This window comes from Ziziphus jujuba, chromosome 6 (genome assembly GCF_031755915.1).
Source record: "Ziziphus jujuba cultivar Dongzao chromosome 6, ASM3175591v1".
Taxonomy (NCBI): Eukaryota; Viridiplantae; Streptophyta; class Magnoliopsida; order Rosales; family Rhamnaceae; genus Ziziphus; species Ziziphus jujuba.
Window position 1 is genome coordinate 13,774,633 of NC_083384.1, and position 15,962 is coordinate 13,790,594.

General features: G+C 32.3%; 3 protein-coding genes across 4 annotated transcripts; 2 read left to right on the plus strand and 1 right to left on the minus strand.

Moving 5' to 3' along the window:
- Nucleotides 1–1,012: 1,012 nt before the first annotated feature.
- On the plus strand, nucleotides 1,013–5,172 carry LOC107430596 (zinc finger CCCH domain-containing protein 12). Of its 2 annotated transcripts, XM_016041456.4 has the most exons (3): nucleotides 1,013–2,428; nucleotides 3,057–3,125; nucleotides 4,559–5,172. In XM_016041456.4, exons 1-3 carry the CDS (start codon nucleotides 1,654–1,656, stop codon nucleotides 4,834–4,836), a joined length of 1,122 nt encoding a protein of 373 aa, XP_015896942.2. In that variant the 5' UTR covers nucleotides 1,013–1,653; the 3' UTR covers nucleotides 4,837–5,172. The 2 variants fall into 2 exon arrangements, with proteins under 2 accessions (XP_015896942.2, XP_015896943.2); XM_016041457.4 differs by lacking the exon at nucleotides 3,057–3,125 and having other exon boundaries at nucleotides 1,017–2,428.
- Nucleotides 5,173–6,559: 1,387 nt separating this feature from the next.
- On the minus strand, nucleotides 6,560–8,873 carry LOC107430542 ((S)-N-methylcoclaurine 3'-hydroxylase isozyme 1). Its single transcript, XM_016041384.4, has 2 exons — nucleotides 7,796–8,873; nucleotides 6,560–7,334 (listed from the first exon to the last, which is right to left on the minus strand). The coding sequence occupies exons 1-2, from the start codon at nucleotides 8,711–8,713 to the stop codon at nucleotides 6,729–6,731; spliced, it is 1,524 nt and encodes a 507-aa protein (XP_015896870.2). The 5' UTR covers nucleotides 8,714–8,873; the 3' UTR covers nucleotides 6,560–6,728.
- Nucleotides 8,874–14,283: 5,410 nt separating this feature from the next.
- LOC125419143 (RING-H2 finger protein ATL29) lies at nucleotides 14,284–15,572 on the plus strand. The gene has a single exon (XM_048464452.2). It carries the CDS (start codon nucleotides 14,422–14,424, stop codon nucleotides 15,373–15,375), a length of 954 nt encoding a protein of 317 aa, XP_048320409.1. The 5' UTR covers nucleotides 14,284–14,421; the 3' UTR covers nucleotides 15,376–15,572.
- The last annotated feature ends 390 nt before the right edge of the window (nucleotides 15,573–15,962 follow it).

Below are 15,962 nucleotides of genomic sequence, written 5' to 3' on the forward strand. Positions count from 1 at the left end.
TATTAGAATTGTTATAATTCTTGTTATTTTTATTAGAAAAAATATAAATGATATCGATAAGATGGACATAATTTATTATCGTTGTTATTTTTACTTTCTGAAAAAACATCACACCAGATTATACTTAGGACAAAACAATGATGTGCAAAAGAAGTTCAATCTCAGTTAAGAATATCACAAAAATAAAACTAGGGTTTCATGCATATTAATTAAGTAGAAGCATTATTGACAAATATGAACTAATTTTAAAGTAGTAAAAGTCTTTGCAATGCTGTTGACACCAGTCCCATATTAATTGGAAAATAGGAGGCCGTTTGATTTTTACATATGTAAATGAGAATATTTCATAAAAATTGCAGATGAAATTTGATTTAATCACATATTGGAAGTGAATTTCTGGAGGATCCCCACATCTATTTGACTAATTTAGTTAATTAATTGTTAATCATTATTCTTGGTAAAAGATTTTTAATGCATTTAAACTTTGCCAATTATTTTTTATTTCAATAATGCATCCAACTCGTGCACTATGAATAAAAGTCTTTCAACAATGAAATCAAGACCATGATCTAGCAGTTATAGGTGATTTTGGGAGTTTTAAGGTTCACACTTCACACTTCACAGAACAAGTTTCCATGTTTAAAATAATTCTATATTTTATAATTTTATTATATTTATATATTTTTAAAAAAAAATTGAAAACAAGTTTCCACGTTGTAGTCTGAGTTGGGCTCATTCTCACTCCGGCATAAAACTGGGTCGGTCGGCCCAAATTGGTCCATATGTCTTTTTGTCTTAATGAACCATGACAGCGTAGACAGCTTATTAAAATACTTACTGATAGACAGTTTAATACAATCAACCGAACAGCGAATAACACATTGCCATGTCATCTGTAAAGCATGAACAATCTCGTACGCAATCATTTCTCACGTAAGAGACAAAAATATTACAGAGAATGGTTAAAAAAAAAAAAATAACGAGATAAAAAAAAGAAAAAATTTTGGACGCAAAGAAGTACAGAACCTCTATCAACTGCTCATCTGCTATACAAGTGCAAGCTTGGAAAGCTTCTCCTCCTTTTGGGGGTTTCATTATGCCTCACTCTTCCAACCAAATCTATCTCTAAATCTCAAAATCCCATTTATTAAATTTTCCAAAACCTTATTTTAGTATTTTTTTTTTAACTGTTACTGTAAACCCATGGTTTCCACTATTTTATTCTCAAATTTTCCTTTTTTTTTTTTGTTTTAACAACTTTTTTGCTCTATAATATGGTTATCTTTTGGATATTATGAGCCTGTAGATCCAACAACCAATTTCATTTTGGTTATATAATTCTATGGAGTTCAGCTTTTGTTCAGATTATATTGTTGTGATCTGTTGAACCATTTCTTCTTCTTTGTTCCTTCTTTTTTTTTTTTTTTTTTTTTGGGTTCTTTGGTTAGTTACTGAAGACTGTACAATTTTGGCGCTTTAGATGTTTGTTCTTTTGAATACCCATTTCACAAATTCATGAAATTTCACAAATTTTCACCGGTTTTGGTCAAAATTTTGTAATTTGAGTTTGTGGGTATCATTTCTATGTGCAATCGGAATCTTCAAATCAGCTATTAGGGTTTTGTTATCACCAAGATTTTCTCAGTTTACCGAATGGATTACGGTAGAGATGGTGGGTTTTCAAGTGGAAACGTGGTTCAGATAATGACTGGAAGTGGTGGAGAAAATTGGGGAGGTGGTGACCAAGTGGTTTGGGCTACAGAGGATGATTACAGAGTTTGGAACAACGGTGATGCATCAGGGGATGCTTTTTCAAATTCGAGCTATGAACAAAGGCAATCCCAAACTCGGTCTGGTAGTGAACCTCCAAACAAGAAATCTAAGAATTCCCAAGATGTAACTTCCTCCAACAGGTCCAAAGCTATTGGGAAAATGTTCTTCAAGACCAAACTTTGCTGCAAATTCCGTGCTGGGACTTGCCCATATATCACAAATTGCAACTTTGCTCATAGCATAGAAGAGCTCCGGAGACCGCCTCCTAATTGGCAGGAAATTGTGGCTGCTCATGAGGAAGATAAGGCAGTGTCATCGGAGCCAAGGGAAGAGTTTCAGATTCCATCAATTGGGTCTTCGAATTTCGCTGTGGAGACTCAGAGGTCATATAAAGGGAGGCATTGCAAGAAGTTTTATACTGAGGAAGGTTGTCCCTATGGGGACAATTGCACTTTTCTTCATGATGAGCAATCCAAAAATAGGGAGAGTGTGGCTATAAGTTTAGGTCCCGGAGGGTATGGCGGCGCCGCCGCAGCAGCGAGTGGAGGAACGAATAACAAGCCGTCAAACTGGAAAACAAGGATTTGCAATAAGTGGGAGTTGACAGGGTATTGCCCATTTGGAAGCAAATGCCATTTTGCTCATGGTGTGGCAGGTAACATTGATTTACTTTAGCTTTCTTTGAAGGAAGAAGAGAAATGTTAGATTATATATTGGAGCTCTAGCAAATTGTTATATTATTTATTCAAATTCGCAATCTATTCTTGCTGGTTATGATTACGAATCTACAATCTAGGAAGAGAAAACTGTATGATAAACCATACCTTATGTCTAATTTTTTGCTGGAAATTGATATGGTATTTTTTAGAAACTTAATCTTCTAGAAACTTAATCTTCTTGATTGGACTTCTCATTGTTGAAGTAGGCCCTGATTATGGTTTACAGGTGGTTGGTGTTTCATTCTGAAGTGATGCATAACCCTTTTTCCTAACTAGAAAATGCATTTATGAGACAGAACTCACATTTGATTTTTAATGATATAACATAAAAGTGTTCATCATTGATTGCTTTGATTCATCCAGAAATACTTGTTTGCACAAGTGATTTATTTATTGCCAGTTACAAGAATTATTACTTCTTGAAAGTATCATAATTATGTTGTCTTAACAGCTAAAATTTATTGCACTGTTCATATTAAAAATTTTCTTATATGATTAACAAAGATAGTAATGCTTTACTAATTAGGGCCTTTTGTTCATTTTTCATGTTTTTCCATAAAACAGACGCATTCCCTATATGTCATTGTCTCTCTTTCATAAGGATTATTGGCAGCAGGAAATCTCATGGCAAGAGTTAAGTTCTGGATTTTTGTTTGATTCTACAAATCTAGGATATGATTGAACATGTATTAGTTTCCTATCAGTCTGGAAATTTGATGGTCTCTGTCTCTGTCTCTCTCTCTCTCCAATTTTTTTTGGAGCTTCTGCTATGTAAAATAAGAACAGAAGAATAATTGCAATGCCGTCCACCCCTTCCCACTTCAAAGCCAAGTCCTTTATTGGTTTGTTTAACATAGAAATGCAATATAATTTGCTGTTTGATTGATTATTGTGCAATGTGTGTCTATCCATCTTTTCATTATAATTGTATGTGGGGATCAGATATCACTTTCCTCATTGGCATTGCTTTTAATATCATTTGTGGTATCGAGGAACGGCATTATAGGAAACTGCTTACATTAATTTATTCAATTTCCACTTTTTTTCCTTGTGATTTTTATTTCTAACTATAGATGGATAAACAAAAATAGGAAGGGGGCATAACTGTATATTCACTGTATACAGTAGAAGAAAGGCCAATGTTAGAATTAGGAAGTTGAAGACGGTATATTTTTAGAAAGTAGATTACTAGTGGTTTTAAGGGAAAATGTTATATGACAAGCTTCTTCATGTCCAGCAAAGTAAAATTTTGTTACTTAAGCAGCCTTATACTCTCTTCCAATTTAATCGAATGCAGAGAGAGGATCCTTCACCCAATTTGTTTTTATTCCTTTTATCGCTCCGTTCAATCAAGAGAGAAACTGGAATTCTTAGATACCCTAGTTCCCAGACTGGATATTCCCCAGATAGCAGGATCTAGGGAGATTTTTATCATCCAACCAGATCATATGGTCATCCATCTGAGCCTTTATAGTGACAGAAAATGGCTAGAATCTGAGGAAAATCAAAGAGACTACCATGTTCATCCCCTCTTTAAGTTCTAAAATTTGGGTTGCTTATTGATTTGACTTGTCTGAGGAGAAGTCATACTGGTAGGTCCGGAAAAGTGTGTAGTACTCATGATTTAGGCTAGCTAATGCTACTTGTGAAAATTCTGATTTCATTTTTGACTAATAATTTGCTATGGCATATATAGGTAGAAATCTGTTTGAACAAGTTGTTGTGGCATTGTGTTCTTAAGCTATTGAAGTTCCTATTGTCATCAAGTGCTTATTTCTTAATAGCATTAGCTCTTGTGGGGGCTTTTGTTATTGTCTCTTTTATTTATCTTAGATTTTCAGGGGACAGTAAGGAGCAGTGTTCTAGAAGGTTTCTTCTCATCAATGTGACGTTACTTCTTTGTTCTGACTTCATATGAAATACAAATGAGCTAAATTTAGCAGTCAGCTTCATATTCTGTGGTCTAATGAGAAGCTTATTAGTTGATTTTAAATGTTTGTTTCTTAAAACTAATTATTGGTTTGGGATTGTCTGTACATTAATAAGGTTCTCTTTTCTGGATTCAGAGTTGCACCGGTATGGCGGTGGGCTTGTGGATAATGAAGTTAGAGATTCTTCTGTTTCTTCAGACAACAAGCAGGTTGGGGTGCCGTCAAAAACTCCAGCAGATACTGTGGTCTCATCAGTCCCTTCAGTACCTCATCCTGATGTTTACCATATTGGAGTTCCATCACAAAGGTCATCTGTTGTAATTCAGCGGCCAGGGCAGAGAACTCATCAGAAATGGAAGGGTCCGGATAAAATCAGTCGGATATACGGTGACTGGATTGATGATATTGAATAGTATTTGGAGTAGCTGCCCTGCAATGCAAAAAATGTTAAAGATGAAAGGTAATAACTTATGTATCCTCTTTAAAATTTCGTAGAAACTAGATACGTCTCTGTAGGATATCATGCAATCATGTAGCTGTAGCTTTAATATGAAGGAAGATTTTTCCTGCCTGCCTGCTTCAAGTTTTAGGTAGATGCAATGCTTGTTGGAGTTCTGGTTCTGTATCTGTTCAATTTATAATTTTAATTTATTTTTTGGTTGTTAGTTTTGGAAGTTAAAGATTGTATGAACTTGGTAGTATCATCCTTATTACCATACATAATTAATGGATGGCCTTTGTTTCATGCATTAGATTTGTTATTTTAGTTTGATTTACCGGTTATTAACTGTCTGCCGATGCTGATTAGCGGAAAAATGTTTGTCTATTGATGTCTAAAATTAGTTTTTGACCTTGTTTGATATGGTTTCTAAAATGCTGCTTGGTTATGAGAGGTCATTTTCAGCAGATCTATGTAAATAATCGACTATAATTAAGATTATAAAGGTATGTTAAAGGCAGCTTTGGGTGTGTTTTAGACAATTTTTCAGAAGAGTTTTAGGTTTCAAGAAGAGCTTGTAAAGACAAAAACAGAAGCTGAAGTTATCCAAACAGATATTAGTACAATAAGCATGCAAGATGTAAGTGGAGCAAAGCCAAAAGCGATCACGTGTTGCAATCATCTGTATAATTATGCATTATCTTTATTAAAAAAAATAAAATAAAAAGAAAGTTATACATTATCCTATTTCTTTACACGCTTCAGCCAAAAAAAAAAAAAAAAGAGAGAGAGAGAGAGAACATCGCAAAAGAAATAAAATAAAATAAAATAAATAAGTGGGGAATTCGAAATCTGTAATCTAGAACTTTGCCAGAAACGTATAAATCCAATTGAAATTAATAGAAGTTAGGTACAAGTTACAAACCAATACCTAATATTCTCTCATTTCACACTAACTTTCCCTCTGTTAGTGGTCATTTAGACTACCGTGCTCGTACTTCTGAATCAGGAATTGTGGGGTCAGATAGGATTTATTTTTTATTTATTTATTTTTCGATTATGCAAGGATGGATACTGCGTTACATTAAAAAATTGGAAATGGATATTTTTGAACCATTCTATTCCGTACCTTATTATTATTATTATTATTTTGATAGAAATCTTTATTACTTAAATATGGCTATTTAATATGTTGTGGGCTATACAAACTAATTGCAATTGGTTATAAAAATTTAAATCAACCCATAATAGTATTGCATGTGGAATTGAGAAGGATTGCCTCCATATTGATATGGAGGCAAGTATTGTTTATCTGAATTTTGTCCAATCCAATTTATTTCTATGACACATTATTGATTAAATAACCAAATTTAGTTATTGATTATTGTATTTTATAGGGTTCATAATATAATACATAGACAAATAAAGCTTCTACACATCACACATCATCAAAGAAACGAGAAGTGTCTCCACATTGATAATGTATATAGATAGGATACACTTGTAATGCACATTACATGAACACAGTACACAAATCTAAATTACATGTATCCGGAAACAAGTCAGGTATATCTGGATGTAACTATACAATATGAACAAAATTATAATATATATAGAAATACGAGCAGAACAAAATGATATATATATATATATATATATAGCAAGAGAGAGAGAGAGAGAGAGAGACGACAAGTTCATGTAGATATTACAAAAATACCATAGATAGATCTAAATTATGTAAATTTGAAATTGCACCATATGTTTTTGTGATGGGAAAACAATTCGTACTGAAACACACTCAACAACAGGACACTGCGTTATTGGGAGCTAGCTAGCTTGCTAGGGGAAACGGAATAAACTTTTCTTTTAAGCTTTAGCATAAGGAACAAGAAGAAGAGGTTCTTTCTTCGTCATAACAAGACCAAACACCTCACTCACATCTAAATCATTTGGATCCATTCCCTTTGGAAGGGACCAATCAAAGGAATGGATCAGAGAAGAAACAACCAATGAAACTTGCTTGGCTGCCATGGGAAGGCCAGGGCAGATTCTCCTTCCTGCACCAAAGGGTATGAACACAAAGTCATTCCCTTTGAACTCCAAACTCGAATCGAGGAATCTCTCTGGTTTGAACACCAATGGGTCTTCCCAGATATTAGGGTCTCGAGAAATAGCCCAGAAGTTCACGACAACAAGAGAATGCTTTGGAATGGTGTAGTTCATCACTTGGCATGTTTCCAAAGCTCTATGAGGAAGAAGAAGTGGCGCGGTAGGATGTAGCCTCATGGTCTCTTTGAAACAGGCTTGAAGATATGTCAATTTTGGAAGATCGGATTCGGTTATAAAATCTCGGTCGATTTCTTTAACAAGTTCTTCTTTGACGGCTTTCATGCATCTTGGATTCCTCATTAGTTCTGTCAACATCCATTCGACTGTGGAGCTACTAGTATCTGTACCAGCAGTTAGCAGCTCCTGCAAAAGAATTAATCCACATTCACGTCAAATCAATTTAATAATATATATATATATATACACAATATCTCCGTTGAAAAAAATATCAACGTGAATAGCAAATTTTAAAATTAGCTTCTTAATAATACATATCTAAAAAAATAATATTAATAAAGTATAAATATAATTAAATGGTTTTGAAACCCAGTTTTACCGGCGAAATTATAATTATTTAAACATTTTAGAAATTATAATTATTTAAACATAAAATGATGGTGATCCCATTCATTTTTGTCTTTATCAATTAAAAAATAATTAAAAGTTAAAATCTTATTAATGAATGATGCGGATTTTATAAAAAAATGACGTTGGAAAAAAAATGTCATTGGAGCAGCACTTAATACAATAGTATCGTAAGATGCTCTGATATTTATTATATTATATTAACCTATGACGAGTAGGTGAAGGAAAAAAATTCTCACCACAAACATCATATTCATTTGTTGAATGGAAGAACCATTGTTGGTGAGAGCATTGAAAAAATCTTGTGGGGTCCAACCATATCCAACTTTACTTTCCTTCCTTTCTTTGATGATTGCCTCCCAAATCTTGTAGACACTGTTTCCGAGCTCCATGGATGGTTTACGCAGATCTTGTAGATCAAAAGGAGCTAAAATTGGACAAAAAATGGAAAAATTTGGGAAAGAAGCCACTTTTGTCATATTCCTCACAATCCTACTTACTTTCCCATTTACATATTCATCCTCCAGGTTTACAAGGTCTCTCGAGACCAAAACATTGCTAAGCATATTACACACGGCAGCAAACGTCACATCTCTAATTTTCACCTGCTTACCTTGCATTTTGCCTATAAATTCCAACATTTCCATGGCACTTTTCTCTCTTATACATGCTTGACTAGCAATTGCTTTGCTTGAAAATAGCTCACCACGATAAATGGTACGTAAATTCTTCCAGTAGTCGTTGCAATCAGGACTCCAACCGAGTGAGAAATTGCTGAATTCCGAGCTCTTTTCCGGTGGGACATGAGGAATGTATCGGCCGGATAAAATCCTATCGTGGGTCTTGAGAATTTCAGTTGCAGCAGTTGGGGATGAGGCGACGATGAGAAGCTCATTTCCAAGTTTGAGTGACATGAGAGGACCATAGGTTTGAGCAAAGCGTGCAAAAGATTTATGTGGGTTTTTTCCGATTTGAAGAATATTGCCGAAAATCGGCCATGGAAATGGACCTGGTGGAACCGATGTGGATATAAAACAAGCCTTAAAGTGCTTGAAGATAAAAAATGAGATAGGCAGAAGAAGGAGGAGGAATAAGTTCAGAAGGTTGGTTCCCTGTTGGAATCCAAATTGAGAAATGGTTTTCGTGAAAAATTCCATTTGGAATTTTGATTCGGTGAAGCTCTAAAAATTCTCAAATGCCTTTTAATGTAGCATGGAGTGTTGTGTTGGTCATTATATATGTATATATATATACACACACATGAGAGATTATTGGGTGCACAATGTGTACCATGATTGATTCTATGTCGGTGAGAATAATCAATCGGATAAAGCCATATGTAGCACTCATTAAAATCTTCTAAATAGGCATTCTCAATGGTTTTAATGCTGTCCCTTTCCATCCGTATATTTTTTTTATTTTTCTTCTATCTGTTTCTTCCTTTGCGTATTGTGTGTTCTTTTCCAAAATAACAAGTCTGAAATGTCTCCGTCTATATTCGTAGATTTCTCCTTAAAACCATCTGCCATCAAAATGGAGATCTAATATCTCTTAAACATCTAGATTCACATTGTCTTCATCACTTCTTAATTGCCACAATTATTTAGGATTTTAATTTGTGTTCCTTTTCCTATGAAAATCTTTTAATTTAATTTGATAAATCCTTTCAAAAAAACATGACAAGTCTTTATATTTTCGTGGACAAAAATATTTATGGGATAAAAAGAGGTACAAAAATAATGAATATGTAAGAGGAAATATTGAAAGACTGAAAAATTATAAGTTTTATGTGCTATAGAGGTTATGCTTTATGGAAATTGGTGTTTAATTATAGTGAACTAAAAATTGCTGCTACTAGTTTATTGAGTTTCTTTCTGCTAAGAGGTGAGGAAGAGCTTTTGCTTCTAACAATGGAGGTTCACGGAAGTGAAAAAGCTAGAAAAATAAAGAAAAAAGAAAATAAAAATATATGGATGGAAGTTGAATGACATTATAATTGTAGTAGACGTTGATGTGAATTTTTTTGAATGACACGGATTTGATGCTATATATGGCTTTTTATCCAATTGGTCATGTGTACCAACATTGGAATCCACCATGGTATACATTGTATACCTAAGAATTTCTCATATGCACATATAGGTTTGGAAAAGTATGAAATGAATGAGAGAGATGGAGCTGGATTTGATGGCATGAAAGTAGGAGTAAAGATGTAAAAAAAACATTTTGTAATCTTATATGGATTTTATATAAAGTTTTGATTTTTTTACTTATTTATTTATTTATATGTGGATTTAAAAATTGAGGGTATAAAATAATTAATATTAAGTTAATTTTAACATGGTATACTTGATTTTGGATTTTAAAACATCTAGTATAGATTTTTCGTTTTCGGGTGATATTTAAAAGGGTAAGGCTACCTTTGTTTCTATGAAATTTGTAAAATTAATCATTATGTTTAACTATAGTTCTTCTTCTTCTTTTTTTTTTTTGCTTGAATATGTTTAACTATAGTTATTCTTATTCTTATTTTATTTGTTTATTAATGAAGTAAGGAATTTCATTATTGTTATTATGATTAATGATGTTTCCTCTATGTATATGTGTTATCCTATTATAGTAATAATTTTAAGTTATGGTTTATAAAAATGGAATTTATAGGAAATGATTGTATATATTTATTTGGGTTGATTTTGAAATTAAGAAGTATCATTTATATAATTTTCTATTATTTATATATAATATTTATTTATGGTTTCAAAATGGAATTGGAAAAAGTTTATATTTTTATATTATTTTTATTCATGATTATTTAATTTTTAAATACATCATATAATATTAATGTTCTTGATATATATATATATATATATATGATATTGAATTTAGCACGTAGGTTATATTTAATTGTTTTTTTATGAGCTATGGTGAGTGAGGTGAATAGATATTTTATAGTGTTGGCATTTGTCATCCCTTCTATGGTCGAAGGATGATAGATTAAATTATTCTAATAGAAGTTAAGGCTAGTGAAAATAGGTATTTTGAAATGATGATATTAGCCATTCTCATTTTAATTTTAATTGTATAATGGCAAGTTATTTAACAACGATATATTTGGAATGCTAAAGGGGTTGCGTGTAGGTTTCTCTTCTTCCTCCCTTCTCCCCTTTCTATATGTCCTTAAAGAAAGGCTCGGCAGCCCAGTGTAATGGGCTTATAACTTTCATCTTTAAAGCTTGGATAACAACTAGAGCATCTGACTCAATCTGCACGTTAAGCCATTCAAAACTCTTAGCCAACTGCAAGGCCTTCAAAATAGCTTCTAGTTGGGCGACTTTTGGAACAGACACATCCGATTTGAAGGCATAGATGTGAAGGACCTTTCCTCTATCGTCTGTAGCTTTACGGCCAGGTGACTCCATTAATTCTCACCGCTGCATTGGAATTCAGCTTGATGATGCCTATCGATGGGCAGCTCCATCTGGATTGGATGATTCAATCGGTTTTGCAGTTCTCTTTTAGGTTTGTAAATTCTTTTAAATATTACAGGAATTAAAATAAAATTCTGCTCAAAAATCAATTTTCAAATTAGAAAATCACATGAAGATAGAAGAAAATGCCATAACAATGACCAAGAAAAATCAGAGGTCTAGAAACATCAAGGACCAAAAATAAAAAATAAAAAATTAAGAAGCCTATAATTCCAGGAAAATAAGATAAATTAAGGCTTTCATAAAAAATTAAAGAAATAGAATTAAACAGAAGAAAAGCAAGAATGGAAGCACGTATGAAATTCAAGAAGTAAAGATGTAAGGATGATCTCATGGGAAAGCGTGAAATGAATGAGAGAGAGAGAGAGTAGGACATGAAGATGTAAGGAAAACAATTGGTAATCTTATGGTAGGTATCATCGTGAAACTCAAGTGTTTTAATAACAATATACCACCCTGCAAAAAATCATTTTTTTTCATGCGGTTTGATTATATTGAACTTTTAATTTATAGAATCGAATCAAACTGATTCAACGGTGGGTTTTCAATTTTAACATCCAATCCAATCCATCATATTAGATTAAAGTACAACATGTTGGAAAGCACATGTTTTATCAACTCTTTTTGTAGTGGCAGTTTTTTTATTTTATTTTATTTTTTTTATATGCACCTCTAATTACACGTACAGCATGTTGGAAAGCACATGTTTTTTCAACTCTTTTTGTGGTGGGAGTTTTTTTTTTTTTTTTTAATTATAATAAAAAAAAACTCTAGCCTTGAAGACAAAAGACAAAGAAACAAAAGTGGTGATCTTCATTAACTAAACAGCATCTTCGAAAAAACAAAAAAAAAAAAAAAAAAAAAAAAAAAAAAACTAAACACTTTACTTACCAAAATTCTAAGGTAACAAGAAGTTTGATAAATTTAAGGAAAATTTATCATATTTACAAACAATTTGACAAAAACTTAATTAATCTATATATCTTTATTTTATTTTAAAATTTAGCATAGTTAATGAGTCATAATTGAAGTGATAAAACTAACTCAATTTAAATTCAATAGAATAATAATATTTTATTACTCAGTAATACATTGTAGTTTTGTTTTAGATTAGTTCATAGGATGTAATAACAATTAATGGTGTCAACGTTCTGACAAATATTATCCTTTTCTAACCAAACAGTTTGTTATATCATAGGACCAAAAAAATAAAAAAATAAAAAAAAATAAAAAAAAAAAGAGAAAAACAACAACAACTACTAGAAAGCTGTCATAAACCAAAAAAAAAAAAAAAAAAAAAAAAAAAAAAAAAAAAAACAGTTTCTTTACCCAAATTTTAAGGTAACAATAAATTTGACAAATTATGGAAAATTTATCCTTGACTAGAACTTAAATAGCCTATATATATTTAATGAAAGTTTTGACAAGTTTATGCTTAAGTCAAATGAATTGTATATTTAAATAAGAATAAAAAGTATCAATTTAATTTGATCTGACTACCTAAATTGAAACAAAAATAACACATAAAAGTGATCAATTGTAATTTCTAAAAACCAAAAAGTCATATTTATAAAATAGAATTAGGCTATATTACTAAAAAAATTTAGTGGAGTCGATCTCTTTTACTACTAAAATTAACAATTCAAGCTGCTTTCGAGGGATATATAGGAGTAGACTGTATTTAGTAAATGGGTCAACTTTAAAACTCTTCATGCATCACATAGTTAATTTGCGTCTGATTACATGTACATATTTAAAAAAAAAAAATTTTCCTGTTAATTTCAATTGTATGACAGAAAAAAAAAAAAAAAAAACCACGATTTCTTTTAAAGTAAAAGTTAGGACGTATGTTATTAAAGGTATTTTCTATTATATAATAAAAAAATAAAAAAATATCCTTTTACTTATTTATTTATTTATTCTTTTTTTTTTTTTTTTTTTTTTTGGGGTCGGTATTTTCTCCTAAAAATTTTCGCCCCTCGCTCTGTTATAAACACAGTACATCCGCACATTTACTTGAGAAACAGCTCAAAGATCAAATACTAGCACAACTCATAACAGTGAAAACTCATCAAGAAAAGTATTAAGATTTAAAACAGAAACCAAATAAAATATCACGGGCTTTCTCCAAAACAACAGCTCTTTTGGAGATGGAAGCTGCGGTGTCCATGCCTCACACAAAGGGTGTGAGTCTTGTTCGTCCTCTTACTGAAACTATTTGTTCCCAATTATACCGATTTCAAATTTCAAAGCAGAGACACAAATGTAGAATAAGTAAAGCAGATACTGTGGGTTCGTCCCAATAAAATGCTGGTGTTCATGGCAAGCCGCTGGGCTATGAGTGATGAATTTGGAGGTAGAGACCGTCAGACAGAGCGAAGAGAAAAGAGAAAATGATGCTTTCGTAATTTCATATAAAAATGGGGCGTGAAAATAAATTTGAATCCTGCAAAAACAGCACTTAAAAAAAAAAATTCTAAAAAACAACACAAATAAAAGGATAATTTAGGAAATAAAAAATTTGGGAACTGTATTGAGATGTTTTATTTTTTGGCATTGTAAGTAGAACTTCTCCATATTTATATATTAAAAATAATTATATTTAATATTCATATTTTTGATCCCATATTTTCAAATTTATAACATATAATACATGTAAACTTTCTATTTACGTATTTTTTTAATCAAATATTTTTTTTATATATATTTAAATAAATAAAGCAATTTATACACGTACAATTTCTATTTTGTATTTAAGGTTATATTCCCAAAATGAGAATAAATTAGAAAAATAAAAAAATAAAACAGTGAAAAAGAAAATGGCTTCACGCGTCGTCGACACTTTTCACAAATTTGCTCGTTATTAGCTCAGCTGTAGAGCTAGTATACCTCGTTCTGTATTAAAAACTACAAAGTTAATTCTACAAGTAATTAGTTAACTCATATATATATATATATATATATATATATGTATATGTTAGTTTTACTTTGTTAATTATAATAATAGTAAATTAAAGTGTGTAATTTTATTAGCCTTTACAAATATTTTAATGTTGTGTAACAAAGAGATAGCTCTCCTAATCCTTCTCACAAGGACTCGTTCAATAGCTTGGGTTCCTACCAAAGACCACAAACCAACACCCTCCACATCATTCACCCTCCCAAATTAAGCTTAGCTTCTTTTTTTTTGGTTTTGCATGCATGCATTTTTGCTCACATTCTCTCATAATGCTTCCTTATTTCTCTCTTTAAGCATTTCTTTATCCCTAAAAAAAAAAAAAAAAAAAAAAATCCCCTAATCCATATGCAATTAACCAAGGCCGGAACAAGCCAATCTCCGGCCACTTTTTTACCCTTTTTTATTTGCTTCTCAGGCAATGTCGTCAACGGTACCTTCGCCGCCGGCAACTAACTTCCATTCTCCGTCGTTAACCATTATTCTAGCTGTTGTTCTCCTTGTGTTCTTCATCTTAGGATTCTTTTCTGTATATTTCTGTAGGTGTTTCATGGAAAATCTATTCAACTCTTGGAATTTGCAAAGAACTCCTTCGGGAAATCTTGTTGGACCTTCTGATACCGTTAACCATGGCCTTGATCCTTTACTCATAAAATCTTTCCCAACATTTTTATATTCAAGCATCAAAGATTTTCGAAGAGAGAAATACGGTCTCGAATGTGCAATTTGTTTGGTGGAGTTCGAGGACCAAAGTTCACTTCGTCTTTTAACGGTTTGTTACCATGTTTTCCATCAAGAATGCATCGATCTTTGGCTCGAATCTCACACCACTTGTCCCGTTTGTCGTCGGAATCTTGATTCTCCGCCTCCTGATGCTACCGTTGAAACTTACAACGATTCGGTGTTGGAGCATGTTATAAGCATTGACGTTGATGATGACCATCATGATGATGATGGTGTGGGGGAATGTAGAGAAAGTGAAGGTGATAATCGTCAACCGTCGTCACTACCACCACCACCACAATCACAACAACCACCACCACCGGCATTTGACATGACGGTGGTGGACAAAAGCCAAAACCAGAATAAACCCGAAAAGTTTTCGCGGTCGCATTCGACGGGGCATTCCATAGCTAGGAATAGGCAAGAGAATGAAAAGGAAAAAGAAGAAGAAGAAGAAGAAGAAGAAGAAGAAGATAGGTACACATTGAGAGTTCCAGAGCATGTGAAGCTAAAACTCATACGAGGCCACCATTGGACTAAAAGTTGTACAACTTATGGTGAGCTTTGTAAGCATAAAGCCAATGGTGGTGCTGGTGGCTTCGGCGAGGTTTCTGGATGTTCTTGTGCTGCCGCTGATAAAACCAAAAATTGAAACCCCCCCAACCCCCCCAAAAAAAAAAAAAGAAAAAAAAAATGAAAAGAAAATTCCCTCTTGTTTTCTTTTCGTTTATATTCGTTGTAGTTTTTCTTTTTTGGCTTTTGTTAACGATCTTCTTCTTTCTCTTCTTATACAAAAAAAAAAAAAAAAAAAAAGAAGGGATTTAATTAAGATATAAAAGTTTATTAAAAAAAAAATACAGGATCTGTACAGTATTTTGTTTTGTTTTGTATTTTTCCATGTTTGACTAACGTACAATGATTTGGAGCATTCTCTTTGATTTTCTTCTACAACTCCAAAGACATTGAATTTAATTTCTGAAATCAAACTGGATATTTTCTTAACAAAATATTATAAACATGGCTGGCTTTCTATGTTTACACAGCCGAAACCTATAAGTTTAATGACAATGTAAGTAATTCATGTTAATTTTTTTTTTTATTAAACAAACAAAAAAATAAAAATAAAAATAAAAATCTCCATCTCCTTCCAAAACAATCCACAAAAAAGTCCACCAGTCTCTCATCAAAATTGGACTGGGCGTGTCAGATTTGGACCAGCAGCCCAATTGGCAGCCAAAC